The sequence below is a fragment of the Aythya ferina genome (genome assembly GCF_964211825.1).
Source record: "Aythya ferina genome assembly, chromosome: 9".
Taxonomy (NCBI): domain Eukaryota; kingdom Metazoa; phylum Chordata; class Aves; order Anseriformes; family Anatidae; genus Aythya; species Aythya ferina.
The window spans coordinates 17,320,909-17,342,547 of record NC_140305.1 but is presented as its reverse complement, the minus strand read 5'-3'; the positions used below and the strand labels follow the sequence as shown (position 1 = coordinate 17,342,547).

The 21,639-nt window shown below is 45.3% G+C and overlaps 1 protein-coding gene across 1 annotated transcript in view; it reads left to right on the top strand.

The window, feature by feature from the left end:
• LOC311441208 (uncharacterized protein) overlaps positions 1-21,639 on the top strand; it is a 156,097-nt gene that overhangs the window by 68,619 nt on the left and 65,839 nt on the right. Inside the window, exon 3 of the mRNA XM_084529028.1 lies at positions 20,770-20,970. Within this exon, the coding sequence (XP_084385154.1) occupies positions 20,770-20,970 (201 nt within the window). The remainder of the gene's footprint in view (positions 1-20,769; positions 20,971-21,639) is intronic.

Genomic DNA, 21,639 nt, shown 5'->3' with positions numbered 1-21,639 from the left:
CTGAAATATATAACCAAAGACTTTTCCTCATGCTGTCTGCTCTGTGCATTTTCATGAGCTCATTCCCTAGGGCTTATTGTGAAATTGTTCTAATTTTTTCGAAGTAGGGAGAAAAATGAAATAATTCTGTTGGAAATGGCATTGATTTGTCTGTGAAGTCATTACAGCTGTTCCTCTCTTCAATGAGCAAGAAAAGGAATTCCTGCTTTTTTTTTTTTTTTTTTTTTTTTGAACATGGAGAGGTGAGAAGCAGTCTGACACTAAGAATGAATTTTGGGAATGGTTCTGAAAGTGCTTTCTCGTTACGTATGTGAGAATGCACGATAAGAGTAATAATAAAGTTAAGAATTTTCTGACTTTCAGATGTGTGGCTTGGTCTGTGTCAATAGTTATAACGGGATCTTGGTGTAGGGTAATTTATTTGATGCAAAGGGTTGTGTTTGACAGCCTGAACTTGTCAGCCTTGAGTCACATAAGGGAAGGCTCGGCAGAATGTATAATGCAGATGTTCAAATAATAAAATGAAAAATACCCTTCTGAACTCTTCCATTAAATAAGAAAATTAAAATGGCTTAACAAAACACTTTTCTGTCCCTGTCTTTTAACAACAAACTGAAGGTCCAGCGTGGAGTCTGAAATTGCTCATCAAGAGAAGGAACCGGGCTAGGATTTAGCAAATGGCTTTGTTATTTATTTATTTGTTTTAAATAAAGCAATTAGTTCTAAAGGGAACATGTCATATGCTGTACATTGCGAAGGTAGAACAGTCATTGTGCTGTTTGGCACTGCATCAAACTGCTCCTTGTGCGTAGTTATTGGAGAAGGTACATTTACACGTACTGCCGACGTCCGATGCCGGGAAGAGGTTTCTTAAATAACAAGACACAGGCTATTATGTGCATTAGCTTTATTATTTTTTAAAAGTGTCTTAGCCCTTGGGGACTGAAGGTACTTAATAATATGTTGCAATTACAGCGTGCCAATGTGTTGTCGTCATATCTCAGGTGCTTGACAATCAAACAAGTGCAAATTAACCTTTAGTTGTCTGTCGAATTTCTAGCCAGGTGCATTTATGCCCAGAGCTCACAATGCACACATAGGTCAGTGAAGGACAGCACACGTCTATTGTCTTGGTGTGTGACCAGAGACTGTCTCAGGAGGAATGTCCTGTTCTATCCCCAGATAAGCGTAGTCCATATCAGAGATGTTTTTTATTAGGATGATGTGACTTTCATAGAGATGTATGGAGTGCATTGGAGATGGAGAACTATCAGAGGGCTTGCACCTTTAGAAGCATGTGCTTGTAGAGATGATGTGCAGATGATATAAATGGAAGGAAGGAAAGATAGAGCACATTCCCAATCCCATATTGCACAATTCTTGTATCTTCAACTGTGGTATTATGTTCCTTCAAGGTTTCAAGGAAGGGGTTGCCAGAGACAAAAGAAACGCTGCATGAGTAGTTCCAAAGTGGGGAAAAGACTGAAACATTTGCTAGCTTGTTATTAGGCATCGGAGAAGCAAGAAGAGAGAGCTTGTTCCTGACAACCCCTCAAAGCAACGAGAATTGTCTATTTTCTGTGGGAAAATGGTTTCTGCGCCCCTAGAAAGATGGAGTGGCATACAGCAACCTGCTCAGCCAGCAACAAGCTAAAAGCAAATTCTCAAGTCACAAAACTCACTGGTGGGGAGGTTTAGTAGTGAGTGACTTTATTAGTGCTGTAGACAGGACCCAAACCTCCCACGGACTGAGCTGTTCAGTGCATAAATTAAGACAATATGAAATAACTTCTGCTTGGTGGGGCTTTTGTTTATTTTTTTTTTTCCTCTCTCTGCCATCCTCAGTATTGAAGGAGGTCTCAGAAGGGAAGTCAAGGGGCTGTCCTGTGGAAACACGGCAGGAGTATCACCCTGAAGGCGTGGAAAAGATCTCTGCCACCTAACCAGGTACAACTTGTCATTCATCTTTTGTGCTCTGGTTGTTGCAACCGTGACCCACCAGTATGTTTGGGTGTGGAGGAAAGGAGGCAAAAGAGGATACAGATGCTCTTTGTAGGTAATAGAAAGCAAGAGCTCAAAGCAGACAGCCAGTAGGTATTTAGTAGGCAGTATCGAGTGGTTTTGTTTTTTTTTTTGTTGGAACTCAAGTACAACTTGGAGGAAAGTTTTCATGTCTGAGAAATAAAAAGTTTTAAAGACTAGATGAAGAGGTAAAGTAAATGCTTGAAACTTGCTGAGATGCTTGATGACTGCTGCTGGGTCACTACCGGGGTTGTGGTGAACTGACTTCTAGAGTTGCAGCAGCCACAGCACTTTTTTTTTCTTCCTGAAAACATCTTACGAGGAAGTTTGCCTAGCATCCAGATCTGTCACACTTGTAACCTTTGGGGTAACTTCTCTCTGTGTGGTGTGAAATGTGGTGATGGTGGTCCAGTGGGTAAGCTGCAATACTTTGTTCAGGGCAGAAGCAAAGCTGCTCTCAACTGAGTCGAACGTTGCACCTGCAGCCAAGACGGTTGTTGAAAGATGGTGGGCATGGGACTTGTCCTTTACATGTATGCAGCAGAAGTACGTGAATTCTCCTGAGCTGTGCAGACCATTCGGTAGCCAGTGCTGCCAGTATTTACAGCACATGCACTACAGGTAGAGCTGTTAGAAACGCTGACAAAGTTAATGCCTTCCTGTCAGAAGCCTGTGTTTTCAGGGGCTTATAGGTTGCAGTTGACTGCTTCAGCTGACGCCTACTGTGCAAAATCCCATTCTCTTCAATTTTGATTTTATTTTTTTTTTCTTTTTGTTTTGGAAAGTTCATTTAAAGTGATTCAGCGGTTTTGGAGAACAAGACTGGAAATTGTTTGCTAATAGCACAAATAAGCTTAATTGTTCTCTTCAAATTCTGTATTTTAGAGCAGGATCTTGGATTTCAGAGGATAGAGGAGTTCATAGGGTGCTCATGGTGTTAAGGTGGTGGTGCCTTGTACAGCATATGTATGGAAAGCTGTGTATTGCTGAAGTATAAATCTCCTTTCCCTCTCTCCCCCTGCCTATCAAAAGGAAGGGGAAAAAAAAAACATTTCAGCATGTTCAGTGGAGCCTGCCAACAAATCCTCCTGAGACTTCCCTCACTGAGATGGGAATAGGGGGGAGGCTGAGTAGGTCTGCCTTTGGTGTGGTTTCTGCCAGCTGAAGGGAGGTTATGGTGGGGCCAAGCTCTGGATCTAGGGTTGGGATGTATCAGTCAGATGGACATGGCTAGGGCCTGGCAGATACTCCCAACCACAGCACTAGATTTAAATTTCAGAGCCTTGTTCCAAAGTGTGGAAAACCCATATCTTAACATTTTGTTTGGAAAAACTGAATATAGGCTACATGGTTCCCATTTTTCTAGTACATGTTACAAAAGCAAACAACAACAACAACAGAAACAACGGTTCCTTACATGATGATAAGACACATCTTCCCTAAGCCTAGGGAGAGCCCTTCTGTAGGCTCCTGTTCAGAAAGAAAGAAGTAGGAATTTTGCTGCTGGTATCAGTATGAACAGGTAAGCCTCCAGGGTTTATGGCACGTCTCCCTTGTTTGGTGCAACTTTTAAAGAAATGGGTTAGGGAAGAGGAAGAATGGCTCAGTGCAGGAAATTACCATGGATCCCATCATGAAGAGAACTTCCGTGTCGGAGGCTTAAATTAAACTTCTTAGGTTCTTAATTCACTGATAGGACATAGACTGAAGGAGGCCTCCATGCTGCAGGCTGCACTAGTACATCTCTGGTTTCCTCTTCTTGTAGTCTTGGAGAAAAAAAAAAAATCCATCTTGCACCATCTCTGAGGTAGTTCATTACAGCTTCACAACTTTGCTTGGAGCAAGAATTCTTCTAAGAGCTTCAGGAAGCCACTTTCCTTCCCCTCATGCTTCTGGAATTCAGGACAGGGGCTTGCTCTTGAAAATGTTGGTTTTCCACAGGGTGATGTTTCTGGGTGTCTTGTTGGAGTTCTGAAAGCTGCGATTATGCCTGAGCTTTGTGGTGTGACTGAAAGAGCTGATGAGAGCTGACCGCTGAACTCAGTATTGCACTCAGTATTGGCATCATTCTAGCTCTTGGCTTGCTCAGCACGCAAAAAGGGTGCTGCAAGAACACAAGGCAACTGTCCATGTTTAAAAGGATTCAATTGGCCTGTAAAGACGTCCGAGCAGTGGAAAGAAACCCCAATCCCTCCCAATTTATATAACACAAGGTGGAAAATTAAAGCTGTGAAGGATTTTTCCTTCACGGGATGAAGCATGGGTGCCTGGGAGCACAGAACAGTGTCAGTGGGAACGTTCAGCTCCAGCTGGGAACTGGGTGCCACGTTCATACCTACTGTGCAGGTTCAAACAGATTTACTCAGCTGTATGACACCCAAGGTGCTACCAGCTCCTTGGCTCTACCAGCAGCCAACTCAGCAGCTCCCTTCTCGAGTGGGTTTTCTTCCTATGTAAAGGGTTCATACTGAGTGGGCTGCAAACCTGGGGACTTGGCCTTCCTCTTCCCACGATTCCCATTGCTGTGTTTTGTTCTGGGACTTCCCAAGACAATGTCTGGGTGTTGCAGGAGATGTTTGTGCTCTGTAGAATGTCTTTTGCTGCTTGTGCACTGTGGGATTGAGGTCTTGCTTGGGAGCTTTGTCCTTGTCTCTTGATCATCCCTAAACAAGTGACTAATGTATTTTAAGTGCTTTGTGGGAAAAGAGGACTTTATGGGGAAGCTTGATGATAAGTAGCCCCGTGCAAACCATCCTTGTTCCTCTTAAAAATACCCTATCTCCCTAGACACAGAGCAGTCAGCCAGCACATCTTCAGCACCCCTCCTGCCCCTGGTATGGGCAGAGCTGGAGAGTGCTTCTCCCCTTCTTACTGTGTGAAATCCCCAGCTCCTCTGTAAACCCGTTTTTCATTTGAGCATTATTTGCCCCGGCAGTCTGAGTATGACTTGACTGAGAGACCTCCTGGGAAACTAGCTCTGCTGTCTCTCTGTCTTCATTTGGAGGCTTGATTCCTGGGAATGTGCTTAGAGGGAGAGTCTGAAAAATGCCTTTTGCCTAGCAGTGAAGTTGTTGCCCAGAAATGTAAAGCCAGCGTCCCAGGGGACTGTTGAGCCATAGTGCTTTATTCCTGGAACTGGATGAGGCAGTTCGCTGCACGTGGGAGCTATTTCCACCTCGCTGATACGGGCTTTTAGGAAATCATGTGAATGCCTTCATGTCTGAGCAACCTGGAGCCCAGGATGCTCTGGCTGGTGGTCACTCATCTGTGAAAATGTGAACGTGCGGTATGGAGCATGCTCCTGTCTGCTGTCTCTGGTAACACATGATGGGGAAGAGGGGGAAAAAGGAAACCTCGCCATGCACCTGGCAGGCAGTGCAATCCCTTATGTGATGTATGTGTGGGAGCAATTCCTTTGTGACCCTGGTGAAGATTGGCTCATGTCCTGGAGAGCAGGATTTAGATCACTTTTATCTTTATTCTCCAAGCCGCAATGATTATTAATGGCTATAAAATGACCCAGCTGCAGCATTTGACTTGGTGACCTTCGGTAACAGTGAAATTTGCAGGCTGGCTGTATAGTGGGGGTGGGGAAAGCTTTTCCTTATTCTTCAGGAATGTTGGAATTCCTCATAGAGATGTCATGCTAGAAAAGAGGCCTTGAGAGACTGTTTGCTTCACTTACCAGCACTGATCAGAGCAGCTGAGCTGTGTGATGTCTTCTGTGAGCAGGACGGAGGAGGGATGAAGAGATCTTGCCTTATTCACATGGAGCATAGCATTTATCCTGCAGCACAAGGGCTGTCTTTACACGTTACTTCTGCACCTGTGGTTTCATTTCATATTTGAAAGTGCCGCAGTTGCCTGTGTATTGGTGCTAACCTGGTAGCTCTGGGGAGTGAAAGCCTCTGAACCACAGACTGACACATTGCCAGGCATCTACACCTTGTCCTGCACCTCTGCCCCAGGAACTTAGGCCAGTAAAAAGTCCTTGGCCACCCTGTTTGTTCAGCCTGCTCCTCCAAAGGCCTGGTAAGATGAACATGAGTATTTTTGTGTCATAGGCTCTGGGCAGAGGCCCCCAAGTCATTTGGTTGCTTGTGCCCAAGTAAGCAGGGGAGAGCTCTCACTGGCACTGAGCAGATCCATGAGCCGAGAGCAAAACCTGCCCAAGTCATTTAGTCTTGTTGTACCTCTGGTTGCGTGAAGTCTGTTGCAAGAGCTAAAAGGTGCACTTTGCAGCCAGCCCGGGGAGACACGGCACACTGACTGAAAATCCATCTCATCTCATACTGACCTATTTTGAAAGAGTAAATGCTGCTGCTTCGGCTCTATTTACGTGCTGGCTGTCAAGTTATAAGAGCAGCATTTGACAGTGCCGATACTGCCGTTTGTATCATCAGACAATCACCAGCCTAGCAAGAATTTGTAATTTGACTAACAGCTCATGACATTACTCTTATTATTTATTTCTGGCAGAACAAATGCAGCAGCAACTTTCTTCCATGGCATCAGCTCCAAATGTCTGTGGCATCCTATCAGCCAAGGCTTTTTCAAAAATCCAGCCATACTCCCCCACATCTTGCTAACTTTACAGTCCCCCATGGCATCTGTGTGCACTGAACTGAGCTGTTGAGACTAAATGTAATTTGCAATCAGGCTTCTGTTAACGTGGAAATGTACCGGCTGCTCTCCTGCGGTATGGATTCTCATTCTGTCTAGCATATGGTAGCATTAAATCCAGTCTGGAGTGCCTCTCTTTACCACACTGTCAATCCGTGCAGAGTGGAGAACCCTAAAAAACAAGTGAGTGAAATACATTTCAGGAACTGGCTGTCTTCTAGCAGAGCTTGTCGGGAGCTATCAAAGGAGACCGTACCTTGAAAACTAGCCCTGACAGCAAGCTAAGCGAGTACAGAAAACTGACTTGAACGCTGATGCAAAAGCCATGTACTTCCCAAGGCAGGTATTGCACAGGGAAAAGGGGACAAAGAGAATCAGACAAGCAAGTTCATAATTAACAAGTTAAAAAGCCAGAAGCAGTCTATCTTTCTGTTACCAATATGGGAGAGATTTTGATTCAGGAGGATAGCCTCGGGTATGAAGCCAACAGTTATGTAAAGATTGGGTATAAATGTAGGCAAAACAAGAAATGCATCCATCCACAGAGAAAACAAACAGACAAGGCTTTTATCCATTAAGTATTTCTTTCCAGCTGTAGCTCGCTGCACAGCACATAAAAGCAGCCCTGGAATTTCTTCAGTGTTAGCATATCTCCCGTTGTCTTGTAAGGTAGTTTAATTTTAATTTTGCTATTTGAGTGTTATGAATAATTCACAGTGTTTTCTCACTGTCAGCTCTGATGGATGTCCTCAGCTCTTCTTCCCTGAGGCTCTCAGGGCTTTGGCCTTAGTGAAAAAGATGCAATCTGTATCTGAAGTGAATTGGATTTGAGGCAAGAAATCTATCATCATGGGCCAGCAGGGGCATGGGCATCTGAGTCATGAGCTTGCAGTTCTGGCTTTTTCTTAGCTCTCTTTGGTCAATCTCACCCCGAGGACCACAAGCATCTGTTCTTCTTGTGCACACTCATGTTATTTTTTTTACTTGCAAAACCACCGATTTGTGCTTGGCGCCCTGTGCCTTTGATGCATGAAGAATCCTAGAGCTAAGCTCCTGGGCTAAGGTCAGAAGTAAAAGTGATTGAGTGCATTTGATCTTAACACCTGCTTTTTCTTAGAGGCTTCTCTGACAATTTCTTATGAGTGGAAGTTATTTCAACTGAGGCCTGTGTCTGGCTGTTGGATAGTGCTGGAAATATAGTAATGTCAGTAATTTGGGACTGTAATACCTGGAGTCCTGAGATGTAGGAGTGAGAGGTGGCAGCAGATCAAAGGCTTTTTCTCCATCTAGGAAGGTTCAATCCCATAGGGTTGAAGCTACGAGTGACTGTAGCATCCCAAAGTGCTTCCTGGCAATATTATCTTTAAGTGAGAATAATGTGCCTGTTGAATATAGCTGCTTCCTTCTTTATTACACTCTTCTATTCTTCTTGGCAGAGCTAAGACTTAGGAGACTGTATATTACCAACCTTGGGCTCTGGCTCTGTCATTAGTTTTCATACCTGCAAAACCATTTGGGGAATATTTTAGAGTCCTGACCTATAATACCGTGGCACTCTGAGCAGGGGACTACTGTAGGCAAACTTGTGAGAAAGATGGAAACAAGCTGTTGGGGTTTGTACTCAGGGAATGGTTGTAGACAGGACAAAGACCTGGACCAGCCAGCAGATGAGGGAGTCTTTGGTTCTTCTTTGATTCCAGATGGCCAGAATATTTCATGTGTGCTCACGTGGACAAAACTGTCTGTGCTTTACATGAAGAAAAAAAATAGGTGTGTTCATCCCAACCTCACCTTCCTCTGTTTCCTTTACTTAGGTCAATCCTCACATTCTTAATTTAAGGGGGTCTCCTTTTTGAGCTCTAGGCTACTGTATGCAGTCTTTGCTTACTGTGGCTGGTGAAAATACGGGTAATCTCCACTGTGAGAACAGAGCATACCAAGACACATCTCATTTCCCCCAGGAGGTGACTAATCCAAATATAATCCAAGAAGATAAAAATGCAGCTCAAGAAACTATTTAGCACAGGTTTAAATCCTGAAAAATATGATGGAATTAAAAAAATAAAATAAAAAAAAAAAAGCATGTGTGTTTACTTGTTTACATGAATGTGGGTAGGAAAAGAGTTATATCCAAATAACTTCCTGAGTCATATTCTTAAACCTTTTTTTTTCCCTGAAAAAACCTGGATGTCAATTTTTTTTCTGACTGTGAGTGGTTAGTTTGTCTTCGGTAGCAGGAGGACAAGCAGCTCTTGCTTGTCATGTTTATCCTAAATGTGACAACAGACAGTTCCTAACTGTGTAACTCTCTTCTCCTCCTCCACAAGGCATACTCGTTTAGTTGCCTCAGTGATATCCAACTGGTCTCCATCCCAATTATTTGTTTTTCTGGTAATCGTCCACATTTCCATGTAAGAAAAAAAAATCATCGGAATAACTGTGGTTTTGCAAAGTAAATAACTGAGCAGAAACTCTCTGCATCTTGAGAGGGAAGAAGGAAGGATTATTTTCTGAAGAGGCGTTTTCTTTGTTTTTAACCTATATCCCCAGGCCCCGTCATCAGAGACCTTTAGCTGTCCATGCTGGGCTCCACTCTGCTCCTGCGACAAGGACAGGCAAGTCCTGTGAGGCTCTCCACAAGGTTTTGTTGGCACTAATAGGACTGTGTGCTGGGGAAATACCTACAGCTCTCAGCCCCCAAATGCTTGTGGATTCAGTTTGGCAGAGTTTGTTTCAGATGACTTAAATCCCTGCCCTAAATGCTGTCCCTGCCTTGAAAAGTGAGAGCTCTGGTTTGCAGAGGTATGGTATGCAGGGAGGAGGTAGATGCAGACCTCCTATGTCCTGTCACGGGTGATCAGCTTGATGGTTTTAGCACTTCTCATGACCAAAAATGCTTGGGCTTTGGGTGCCTTTGACAGGAGTGACTCTTGCTTAATTGGCAGCCCTGTTTGTGGCCATCTCTCCAAAAGGAGACTGTCAAACAGGGGTGCTGGGTACGTGGCTTGGGACTTGGATCTTGGTTGACCTAGCTGAAGCTTTCTGTGAGAGCCACCTTCACAGTACATTAGCTGTTCTACTTAAGTCTTGCTGAACTTTTGCTATCTCTTTCTCATTCAGTTTGTATCCTAACCTATCCCTGCAGCTTTGACTGTCCTATTTCTAGTTCTGATTTCTAGGAAGAAAAACGTTGCATAAATGATAGAAATAGATGAGAATTCTCATAGTTTCTGCAAACTATAGTAATCAGTTTAGGAGTTGATATGGAGGACTGCAGTATGAAAGTCCAGGATTAACAGGTGCTACACCTTGGGCATTTAAAGAGTTCTGGTGAAATTAAAGAAAAAAAAAAAAAAAACTTCAACTGGGAAAGTTGAAGGCATATTTTCAGAGATGCAAAGATCATAGGTCATGGCATTGCTTTGGTATTGATCACAGAAGAGGACTGTCAGTTGGTTGTAGTTATCTAAAAAATAATCTTGTAGCTGTGGCCTAAATGCTGTTGGGAATCAGCAGACATTGCTATTGATAGCAAATGTTTGGCATCATTAGTTCTCATACTCTGACACAGTCCAAAGTAATTTACAATAATTCCTTAGAATTGTGCTTGAGGAGAAGAGTGTGTGATTCATCATGCTTGATGGGATTTTCCCGTGTTATTCTGGGGACAGATATCAAAGTTTTGGGGTACTTAGCAGCAAGGGAAGCCATCAGTTCTCTGATGGGACTTCAAAAGATGACGTGTATCTTTGAACTTCATCTCCTGGTCAGCAGAGTTCCCCTTAGCCAAAATTGGGATGAAACAAACCAATTCACCACAGATGTTTGTTCGTTCATAGCATGTGAAACACTCTGACCATGGGCAATTTTTGAATGGCCAAAAATAAGAACTTCTCACTTCTGTGTAATATGGTCTGTTTACAGAATAATGAAAGGAAGGATGTCTCCATAGTAACCTGTAGAGCAGGCAAGTCTACGTCTTCCACTCTGATACTGTCTTCAACAAACAGATTATAAATCTGGTTTTAAAAAAGAAAACAAAATAAACCATACTTTTGGGTTATGTGGCTTCTATTACTTCTAAAGAGCTGGTAGGTTGAAGATCTGTTCCTCTGCTTCCTCCAACTTGTAATATTAGCAGTGTTCAAATGTATTGACTTTCTTAGAACAGATTGGAGTTGCCATTACATCAAGTTGCCATTACATCTCTACCTGAAGAGATCTGTAGATGAAAAGCCAGGGAATCATGAGTAGTCTTCAAATATGTAAACAGATACTGCAAAAAGAAAGCTTTTACATTGCCTGTTGATAGCCCCAAAAGTCTTGGGCTTACCTTGAAATGGAGAATGTGGTTTCGTTTAGACAAGAGAGTGTTTTCTGAGGGTAAGAGCAGTTAATATTTACTGGATTTTTAAACAAGATTATACAATTTTCCTTGCTGGAGACCTTTAAAAACAGACCAGGAATTAAGTGCAGATAATCATCTTAGGACACTGGGGATGGTATTGGTGACTTGTTGAGTTACTAGTCAGCACTGCTTTCTATGACCCACCTTGTTTCTTAGGGCTTTCTCCCAGGAAGTAGGGCTGTTTTGTCTGGGAAGAGCATATGGAAGTCGCTCTCTGTTTGGTGACATTTCTGACAACGGTGTGTGAACCTCTTCTGTTGGAAGGGCAAATATTACATGAGAGGTGGAGTCCAGTATACACTCAAAAAAAAGGGATGGTTGAAGGAGCAACTTCAATCACTGCAGCTGCATTCCACCCAAAGATCGAGTTTCATTTGATGCTGCAGGAGCAAACTAAGCCAGTGCTGCACTGCCTGAAGGATAACTGCTGTGAAACGGGCAGCTGCATGGGACAAGAGCCTGGAATGACCCAGGCACGAGACAGCAAAAATCAGAATGAAAGGTTGGGGGTCAAGCTGGTGGTTGGCTATTGGTGTTCCAGTCCATTCCTTTTGCTAGTTTCCATTCTGCTTCATGTCACTGTTTTACGACACTGTTACCCAACCCTGAAATTTCCTTTGCAGCTCTAGAGAGATGACTCAGGAACGCTCCAAAATCCAGATATTTTTCAGGTTTTAGAGGTTTAGCAAAGGTAGCCCAAGGCATTCAGAGGGAATGGGCTGCTTGGGCTCCCTGTTTCAGCTGGGCTCGTTGCCCATTGGCATTTCCTAAGATGGCAGATGGAAATGGGCATTTCAAGGTGTTGGAAAATAATTCAAGTCACTATCAGAAAAAGTTTTATTCTGGTGAAGTCTCACAGGTGATGTAGGGGGCAAACATTTTCAGAGCACGGTGTTATCTGAGCATGATTCCTGATTGCAGAGGGTGGGGGGGGGGGGAACCAGGGCAGGACACCTCTCATTCCTGTGCTTTTACTTTGTGTTTTGTCCTCTTCTGCTGCTAACACCTGCATTTGTTTCTGCTGCTCCTGCTATCTCCTGTTGCCTGTAATCCTGCGTTAATCAATAATAATCAGAGCTTCCTAGCTGCTGCCATCTGGTTCTGTGATACGGGCCGAATTTGAAAAACAGCTCTGTTTTGAGGCAAAGCGCTTGCAAGGTGCTACGTGTGTGGATGGGGGGAAGGCAAACCCCGGGGGGGGACGGCTGCGATGGGGCAGCACCTCCTGCCCTGGCCCTGGGTCCCGGGAGGGATTTTGCCCCGTGTACCAGGGTGTCTGTGGGTGATGCTCCTGGGCCCGGCTGGGTGCTATCGGCAGCCATCTGCTGCCACCTCCTGTCCGAGCAGGCGATGGCATGCGGGGAGCCAAGGGAGCCTCACTGAGCTGGTGGGAAACCCTACAGCCTCCAGGGGGGACATCGCCACCGCCTTGGGCTTCCACAGAGCTCTGTGTGCAAGGCAGCGAGGAGGCCGGGCACTTAGAGTGATCTGCCTGGGTGCTGAGCCCTGTTGGTGCATTTTCCCTGTCTCTGCCACGCAATGGCCTCGTTTCGTTCTGCACTTTTCTCTTTCTGGCTTTCTCAACCCCGCAGATCCCCCGGCCAACGCCAGCATCTTGACTGCAGGAGGAATCGGGCCGGCCGCTTCTCCCCATCCCCTGGGGCAGGGCTGGAGCTGGGGGCAGAACTTCTCCCCTCCTTCCCCTCGAGGCTGCTCCCAGCTCCTCTGGCCTTCCCAGTCAGCTCGGGGTGGCTCTGCTGGACTCGAACACCAGAGCAGGGTGTGCCATGATCCCCGTGCCAGAGCCGCTCTGGCTGAGGCCACCGTCCCGCTGCTGGCCAGCCCGCAGTGACCGGCTAGTATTGGTGACCAGTAGTTGCTTTTTAATTTGTATCTCTGTGCCTCCTTTCTGTTTTTAGGGGAGGGCAAGGGCCGATTCTTTGTGCCTGCTTGCTTTTACTTCTTTGGCTTGTCCTCTAATAGCTACTGCAGCTTCCCCGCTGCCTGCGGTGACTACAAATTTGAGCTGAATTAATCCCAGACAGAGGCTCAGTCCGAGGCAAACTTTCCTTCCAAAACGCTCGGTCTGAAAAGACATGAAAGCAAAACGGGCTTGCCACTTACCTTCCCCATGCCTGTCTCATCCCTGCTCTCCCGGGCAGAGGTTTGCTCTGCCTTCGAGCAGGACTGAGAGCCCTTGGTGCTGTGCTGGGCGCTGACCAGGCAGACGGCAAAGGGCGAGTCTGTCTGCCAGACCTCAGCAAGAGCACAAACAGCAAGCAGCAGCGTGGCTGGCGCTGACAGGTTTCGCTTGCCACCCTGGAAGCTCCCTGGGTTGCAGCAGAGGTGTTGCTGCTCTTTCTCCAGCTGGCCCAGGCTGTGGCCACGCTCAGACCCTCAGCCTGCCCTCGTGCAACCCTGTGCTGGCTGCGTGTCGCTCTGCTCAGCTAGCCCTCTGCAGGGCTCCTAGAAGCATCGGGATTTCAGATTCAATTTCTCCCTGTTTCCTTTCCCAAGCTCTCTTATTTCATGACATTCTGCCTTTTGTGTCAAGGTTTGTTTCTGTGCTGCCTGGCTGAGATCAGCATCTGTGCTCACAGTCCCTGCCCAAGGGGACTTTCTGATACCAGATTGTGCAGTTGCTGGCCCCAGACCCTCTCTGATAAGAGCTGGCTGTTTGATCCCAAAGCAACAAAGTGGCTTCCTCTAATCTGTGTCTATGCAAGCAGGCATTCCCCATAAAGAAAGTGGTACAGATACCCTGAGGTACCTTCCCCAGGGAGCCTCACGGTTGGTGTTTCTGGCAAGAGCCTTTCTCTGAAATCAGATGCTGCTTCTTCCCTGACCTGAGACTAACAGCAAGCTCCCTCCAACCCCACACCTATGACAGGTAAAAATCTTCTGAGCTGTGCTCTGTGAGATTTGATATTTTGCTGTGGAGCTCCCTGTGCTGTCTTATTTCAAGAGGCTGAAGTGGCAGAGCAAAGAGCACAGAAAGCCCCTGCATCCCCAAGCCGTGCAACATGGTCTGTCTTTGGATAATTGCTAGCCCCATCAAGAACCAGTCATTTCAGTAGTGTAAAAATCACTATGGTTTTATTTCAAGCTAGAGAAACCACTTTGTGAGACTGGGCGAGTTTTACCAAGCCAGTATGTGGGCTGTGGGTACAGCTGGAGTTAAACAGAAAGAGCCCAGTTCCACAAATACTAGATTTTCTCTGCCTTGGTTAGAATCAGGGAAACAAAGTAAACAAGGGAAGGAAGGGCTGGGGAAGTGGGGAGAAGGGGAGGGGAGAAAACTTCCTCCTTTCTGACAAAACTGTTTTCACCCCCTCCCTCCAAAGCGAGGTTTTCTGCCATATGGAGTTTCAAATGTTTGTTTGCTTTGCCTACTTGGTTATTTACTGCTCTGGAGAGTCTGTGCTGTCTTTGCTGGCATGCTCTGCCTTTCAGGGAGTAGGATGGAATGAAAAGCTGTTTACCTACTGCTACTAGCACTTATTTAGCAGTGGAGATGGTTTCTGATCCAGGTTTTGTCAGAAATGCTCCCACTTTTACACCGCACCAGGAGTGTGGTGGTGGTAAATTTAAGGGGGAACTCTGTCTCCTCTTCTAGGTAGCTACAAATATGTGTGCTTTGGTGCGTTTGACTCATGGAAAAGAGGGAAATACTTCTGTTCCTGTTTTTTTCCAGGAAGAGTAACAGAGGATTTCAGGAAGAGGATGAAGAAGGATGGGAAGGCAGATGTTTTTCAAAAGGCCATGCAGAGTGTCTGTAGGAGAACCAATGTTAGGAATTTTCTCGGTCCCTTGTCCTTAATCTGTGAATATTCGCTGTACTCCTGTGTCCCCTTCACCAGCTTTTATTCTTTGACCTGCCCCAAGCAAAGGCAGGTTGTGTGATGGCTTGGGGCTGGTTCCAGTGGTGTGGCACAGCTGCTGGCCCTGGAGGGCCTAAGAGTCAAAGGATGAGCCTGGTCTTCACCATCAGCTCTGTGTTAACCAGGCTAGAAACTCACATTTCCAGACAAGCTGCCTCTGTTCTTGATGGTTTACCATTACCTTTATAAAGTTTCATGTTCCTGTTACCACCTTTCTGGAAAGATTTAAGATTTAAGGCTAAGCTTTTCTGTGGGGCTGCAACTATCACAAGGGTGATGAGGTGAATGTGAAAGCATCTTTTTCTTCATCCTCTCAAAGTCCGTGTTGGAAAGGATCACCTCTGGCTGTGGAAGGCTTTTGTAGTGCACCTGTGGGCTAAACAGCATTCTGCAGAAGAGTCTCAGGCTGGTGTCTTGATCCCACACAAAGTATGCTGAGGGCTGCATGAAATGAGGTGCCCCAAGGGATCTCGACCTGAAAGCTGAATAGTCCTGCTTCGTAGCGTGGCCCTGCTTAGCAACTTTGGGGAGTTTCAGCAGTACTTTGGTATGCCTTTATTGCTTAATCCTGGATCTTGTTCTTCCTTCAGAATGACCTGTCCTGTATTGTTTCCTCGGGATAGGGAGAATGCCTGCAACTTGATTTTATTAAAGGCAAGAAGAGATGCTAATGTTCATCTTGCCTAACATCCGGAACAGTGCTGCCCATGGGCCTCATTGCTTTGTCTCTGGATTGGGCCAACAATATGCTTCTGACCCAGGACTTTTCCAGGCAGAAATTTGCACGCTACTAGTACTACTGATGTTTGTTGAGCAACAGTATCCTGCAATCATTCTAGGAGGGAAAAATTTTCTATGTATTTCCATTTTATCATTTCTGGGTCCTAAACCCCAGATCTTTCTTAACTGCCTTTCAAGGAGGTAATGGCTGCTTGCTATGTGCTGGAACGTGTCCTTTATTTTTGATATTAGTTAATGGGGGCTAAATTGCTCTTGGCTCTTGATATTCCTAAGTGTTCCCCTTTGGGGGCTGGATTCCTTCCCAGCAAGTGGCAGCAGCCACCAGCAAAGGTGAGTTTGACATTGCTGCAAACTCTCCCTGCAGCAACCCGTGCAACTGTGCCAGCACTGGCTCCCTTTGCTTGGATTATTTATTGAAGGTGAACTCCTTGAGCATACAGAGCACAGCATGTTTTCCTGAGTACAAGCAAGGACCCCAGGGGTGTGCTGGAGGAAAGATCTCAAGGTAAAGCTATGGAAGGCACTGCGTAGGCTTCAGGCTGTTACCTCTAGCTACTCTTGGCTACTTGGTTCTAGGCAAGGGGCAGCTTCCCTTTTTCTGAAATAGCCTTTCGGCTCCAGTAACTGGGGGAAGGATTGTTGTTGTCTGTGGTTTAGAGAGAAGGGAGGGAGAGCTGGTACGCTTGGTTCTTGTGCTTCGGTTTTCTTATCTATACAGCGTGGGTGGCAATTTTGCCTTCTTCAGAGGGATGTTTGCAGGCTAGCGCTCAATTTGCTCTCAAATTCCCCACTTCACAGTTGGGACACATTGGCAACCTACCCAGGAGCTTTTAGGTTGGCCTTACCTAAGTAACAGCGGACAACACACGGTATAAACACATCTCTAACAGGGTGGCTGTTCCCTAGGCACTGCATGTATCTGCAGGGAGTGCTGTTGTTTTACTACATGTTGGGAGCCTTCTCCCTTTGTTTAGGGTTGTGCAGAGTCCAGCTGTGACTTTGGCAGAACTGCGTTTCCAGCTGAGTGAGAGAGTTTGTGCGTGCATTGCCAAGGGTCGCATGTTCCAGCATCGCCATCAGCTCGAATGAAGGTTGGTTAACTGGCCGTGGTGCCTGCAGGCTCCCTGAGGCCAGCGTGCTTCTGCTCACAGCAGCCTGGGACTGTGCCTGGTACCCCCGGTCTCTCGCATGAATTACAAACGGTGATATTTTTGTGGCATTGCAATTTCACTCCCTGTTGGCTCTGGAGATTCGGAACTAACCCTCTGTCATGGCAGCATGACTTTTCTCTGGATGTTATGCTGTGAGACCGAGAGCAGGATGCAACCTGGAAGGCTTTCAACAGTGTTATCTTTGCCCTCATTGCTAGTGTGTGAGAAACGTGCCATGCTGACTCCTCTTTGATATCTTCCCGGGATTTGTGCTGCTGCAAGGCTTCTCTGATCTCTGCTGCTAAATGACACAGCCTAGAAGAGCAGTGTATAAGTGAACTTAGCAGAAAAGGGTCTCTCTGTTTTAAAACCAGAGTGATCTCTGGGAAAGGAATTACTTAGATCTTTGATGCTGCCAAAGGCCAGGCAGCTGGGGCATAGAGAAGAAATCCAATTGTTCAAATACTGGGAGCACTGAAAGCAAAACGCTAGTGTCAATCTCAGGTTAATTGGAAAATATTCAAAGGACTTTGTTTTGCTTAATTTTGAGGTTAGAAGTTCCCTGGGGTTCTCCAAAAAGAATGTAACACTGGCAGCAACTTTGAAATGAGCAGAAGTAAGCTGCAAAGCAAAGATTTTTAGAGGGGATGTGACCTCCTTGTGGACAGCTGGATAGGGCAGCAGGAAAGCGGAGATGAGAAAGCTGTGCATCACAACTGCTCTTCCTTCAAAAGAAGTCTGTGGTGTGGCATAAATTAATAGGTAGAAAGACACCACTCTGAAGACAAATTCATCCTCTGTTCATCCCGATATCCGACATCAAAGACAAGGTCACCTAGCTCCACTCACTCCTCAGATGCACACACAGCCTTTGGGAAGCACGAGACATCCAGGTGTGCTGTGGCTCCCCTGGGCTATTAGAAAGTCATCGGCAGCATCAGTGGTAAGCCTTGAGTGGCTCTGCAACAAAACTCCTGGCTCTCAGAATAACTGTGTGCACTTGTTAAGGCCACCCTTTATTTTTATCTTTTCCTTGTCTGCTTAAGCATGAAGCGTTTTGGGGCAGGGAGTGTCTCAGCTTGTGTTTATAGGGTGTCCTGCAGAAGGGGAACCTGCTGCGGTGCTGGGGCCTCGTGGCAGTGCTGGCCTTAAGCTGGGTGTGTGGGAGAGAGGGGGGCTCACACCGTGAGGCTGGGGTTCACAGGGAGTCTCTGGGGCTCTGTGCAGGGAGGAGAAGAGGAACAGCAGCTGGGTTGTTGGTTGTTTTGTGACTTATGCTGGGGTAATTCCAGCTGCGCACATCTCTGCTCCATCTACCATGGGACAGCATGAGGAGGTGGGCGCTTTACATCACTCATGACAAGACAAGGTTTGAGAGCTGCTCCTCAGCCAGGGAATTATGAGCTGAAGGATCCTGTAAGAGAGAACCTACCCTATTTCTGAGGAAAAGGAAACTCTCCAGGACTGTGAGACTCTGCCCCAGCTGTGTTGGCTCAGAAGCATTTCCTGCATGGAAGTTAGTAACCGTGTTCGGTGGTGTGCCGTGTTCAGCTGCACACCTGGGTTCAAGAGGTGGTGAAGGGGATGGGAGCAGAGCACGTAATGGCCAAGAGGCAAAGCCAAACTACTGGGAAGTGAGTAAAGTAACAGTCTGAGAACATCTCCAGCAGACCTCTTCAAAGAGGGAGTCTTCTTGTTAAGAACAGGAGCGTTCCTCAACCCTTTTGGCCTATGTATCAGTTCTGCTGACTGAAAAATCACTTCCATTGATGGAAGAACTCTCATCCTTCTAGTAATTTGAGTTGTAGAGTGAGGCAAATGGCTTTCAAACCTCTTGGTTTTGTTTGTTTTCCTTCCCACTTTGAAGCTTTGTATCAAAGACTAAGATTGTTCTGGTCTGATCAGCTCTGTAAGTCAGCACCAAAACATGTCGTTACCACTGCACCAAAAGCTGTGAACTCGTTTCTACCCTAGGAAGGTACCCAGTCTTGAGATGCATGCATTCAGGGAAACAGTCCATCACTTTGCTTGTTTTGGACCATCCCACCCCACCCCAAGCGAATGATGCAGGTTTTGTTTTCCTACAGTTTGGCTGGCTGTCTCAGGTTCCTAGTTCTTGCTTTTTGTTCTGCATTTTGCCTGTGACATTATGTGCACTGTAGTAACAAATAGTTTTTCTTGCTGGGGAAGCAGATGCTAACAGTATACTGTCATGAAGTCATCCAGAGACCTCTTTTTACTCCTGCAGTGTGTGGAAGTCTCTGGGAACACTCCTTGGTGTTGTCTGGTTTTCACAGGGCACTCCATGAATCAACAATGTGTTACAGAAAGGCCACGAGCCAACACCCACGTGGAGCAGCCCCTTCTATCCAACAATAAAGTAACCACCTGAAGAACTGGAACCTCATGCTGCCTGCTGTTGTTGTTGCTTGCGTCACTCAGCACTTCCAGTTTACATTCAATGTGTGCTGCAAGCTGCATAAAACGCAGAGGAGAAAATTCTGGAGAAGTATAACCAAACAAAAAACACAACCAACGTGATATCTATAATTGGAGACTAGGCATCATGTTTATCATCTTAGACTGGTGCAATTTTGTGTTATTAAAGAGTCGCATCACACCTTTAGGAAGATATTCTTCTTAAACTAATGGAAATAAACTGTCATTTACAGGAAAAAAAAAAAAAAGCATATTTGGAAAGTTTGTTCTGTTTTTCCACTCTGCAAGCTCAGGCTTTCAGCTTTGTGCAGCTTATCAATTCTTTCAGTAATCCTAAAGTAGAAAGGCCACTTGGGAAGTCTGGGTTACCTAAAACAAGGTGAAGGGAAGGGTGTCTGGAAGCATAGCCTTAAAGGGAATCAAAATCAACATAAAAGGTGGTTCTGGGCAGAGCCTGGAGTGACATCCTCTGACAAGAGGTGTTGAAAAGTTTCATTACACAAATGTCAGTGACCAGTTTTACTGAAGAGAAGCACAAATGAAAGTCAAGCATTTTTTTCTTTTCCTTGGAAATGAATTGCTTCCAAAGAGTCATCCTAGGCAGTTTAGGCTGATTACCATGAAGATGTTGTCATGGCCTTATCTTTAAGTCTGTGCATCGTTGGCTAGCAAGCAATCTGGCTGTGCCAATGCAGCTACACTAAACTGCTATTTGCCTGAAATCTGGGTGACTTCATCTCAGAGTTCATCCCTGCTTGCTGTAACAGTGGGGTGTGTTGCACTCAGGCCCCTATGCCTCTTCTTGGTCATTGCTAAATGTAAGTTGAGGCTTCCTATTTATTGGCTTCCCTTGTGCACAAAAGAGTGTCAGAGCTAAAGGTGGGGGATAGGCGAGAATTAAACTACTGTTCTAGTTTTCCTGGCTACTTTCTCTTGTATAGATTAAATTTGGATTGTTTTAGACTTGGGTCCAGTGTTACTAGACTTGCTCAAAGTGAAATGCAAACCTGGGCAATACCCTGGACAAGTTGCTGGAGGTCCAGGCATATGTAACTCTTACAATCTCATATTTCTATTGCTGGTGTCTGGTACAGAACTCTCGAGTAACCTTAACCAGAACACTGAACCTTTCTGAACTTGGGCAATAGCACTGGCCTCCTATGAGCAGAGCAGTGTGGCATGAGATTTAGCTAATATTTGTAGAAGAGTAGTTCTTTAGAGGCATATGAGTCTTAGCTAATATTTGCAGAACACTTTGAGGTCTTGGGATAGATGCTGCTACCAAAGGGTGAAGTGGAATTCACATGTTCTGTCATGTCAGAGTTGTTTACAAATAGAATAGAATGGCGTTTTAAAGGTCAGAGACCTTGAGAACAATAGTGGGTTTGAAGTACTCATTTATTTTTACCAAGTTCAGATGCCTGGCATACACTAGCATTTCATTTATATAAAAGATCTGATCAAACATTTTGGTTGTTTAAAAGGGTTGTTTTGCTTCTTTTAGGCTGTTGAAATGTCAGATGGTAAAAACAACCAAGAGTTCCAGATGGGGCAGTCGGAAGAGAAACATGCCGAAGATGGTAATGGGAAAGTTCTGGATTCTCTCAGCTGGGAGTCCTATGTCCTCACCTGTGACTTCCCAACCCAATCACTGTGCAAGCCTTACGCAAAGCAGTATGCCTTGAGGAAGTTCTTCATAACCAGGGTAAGCAAAGCCTGCAACAGTTTATTTTCCCTGTGCAGTAGTCCATCTATGCTGGAAATTGGTTGGGAGCTGGAGTCTCACATAGAATACTAAGCTTTTACACAGCTGAGCAAATCATAAGCACTCTGCTGTAGCAACCCCAGATTTGAAGTGGAGCTTCATTACTTACATTAACAAGGAGGAGTGCCCATGAGTTTGACCTCATTCACTGGCGTTTGTACTGTGATTTTCACCAGCAGATGATTATTTTTCTTTTTGTTATCCTAACTTCTACTGAGCATACAGGCTATAAATCTATATATGAGTAATGGTGGAAGACAAGGGGTATAATAAAAGCTGTAAAATCCCTGGTCATTTATGGAGAAGTAAAAGTTGGTGAAAATGGATCTATCTAATCAGATGGCTTATGTAATAAAATAATAATAAAAAAGAAGTCTCAATTCCTCTAGTCTATGGCCAGCTTTCTTGAAGACAAAGGGAGGCATAATTTGTTCTGGCAGAGCTTACCCTGACTTAAAATCAGAGTAAACAGTTGGTGCAAATTGCAGTTTTTTGTTTGTTTACAGTTGAAACTGTACTGGTCACTGAGGGCTGGAGTTGCAGCAAATGCCTAACGTATGTTGCTGTCTGATTTGTTATATTGGAGGTGGATTATTCCCCAGTGCTTAG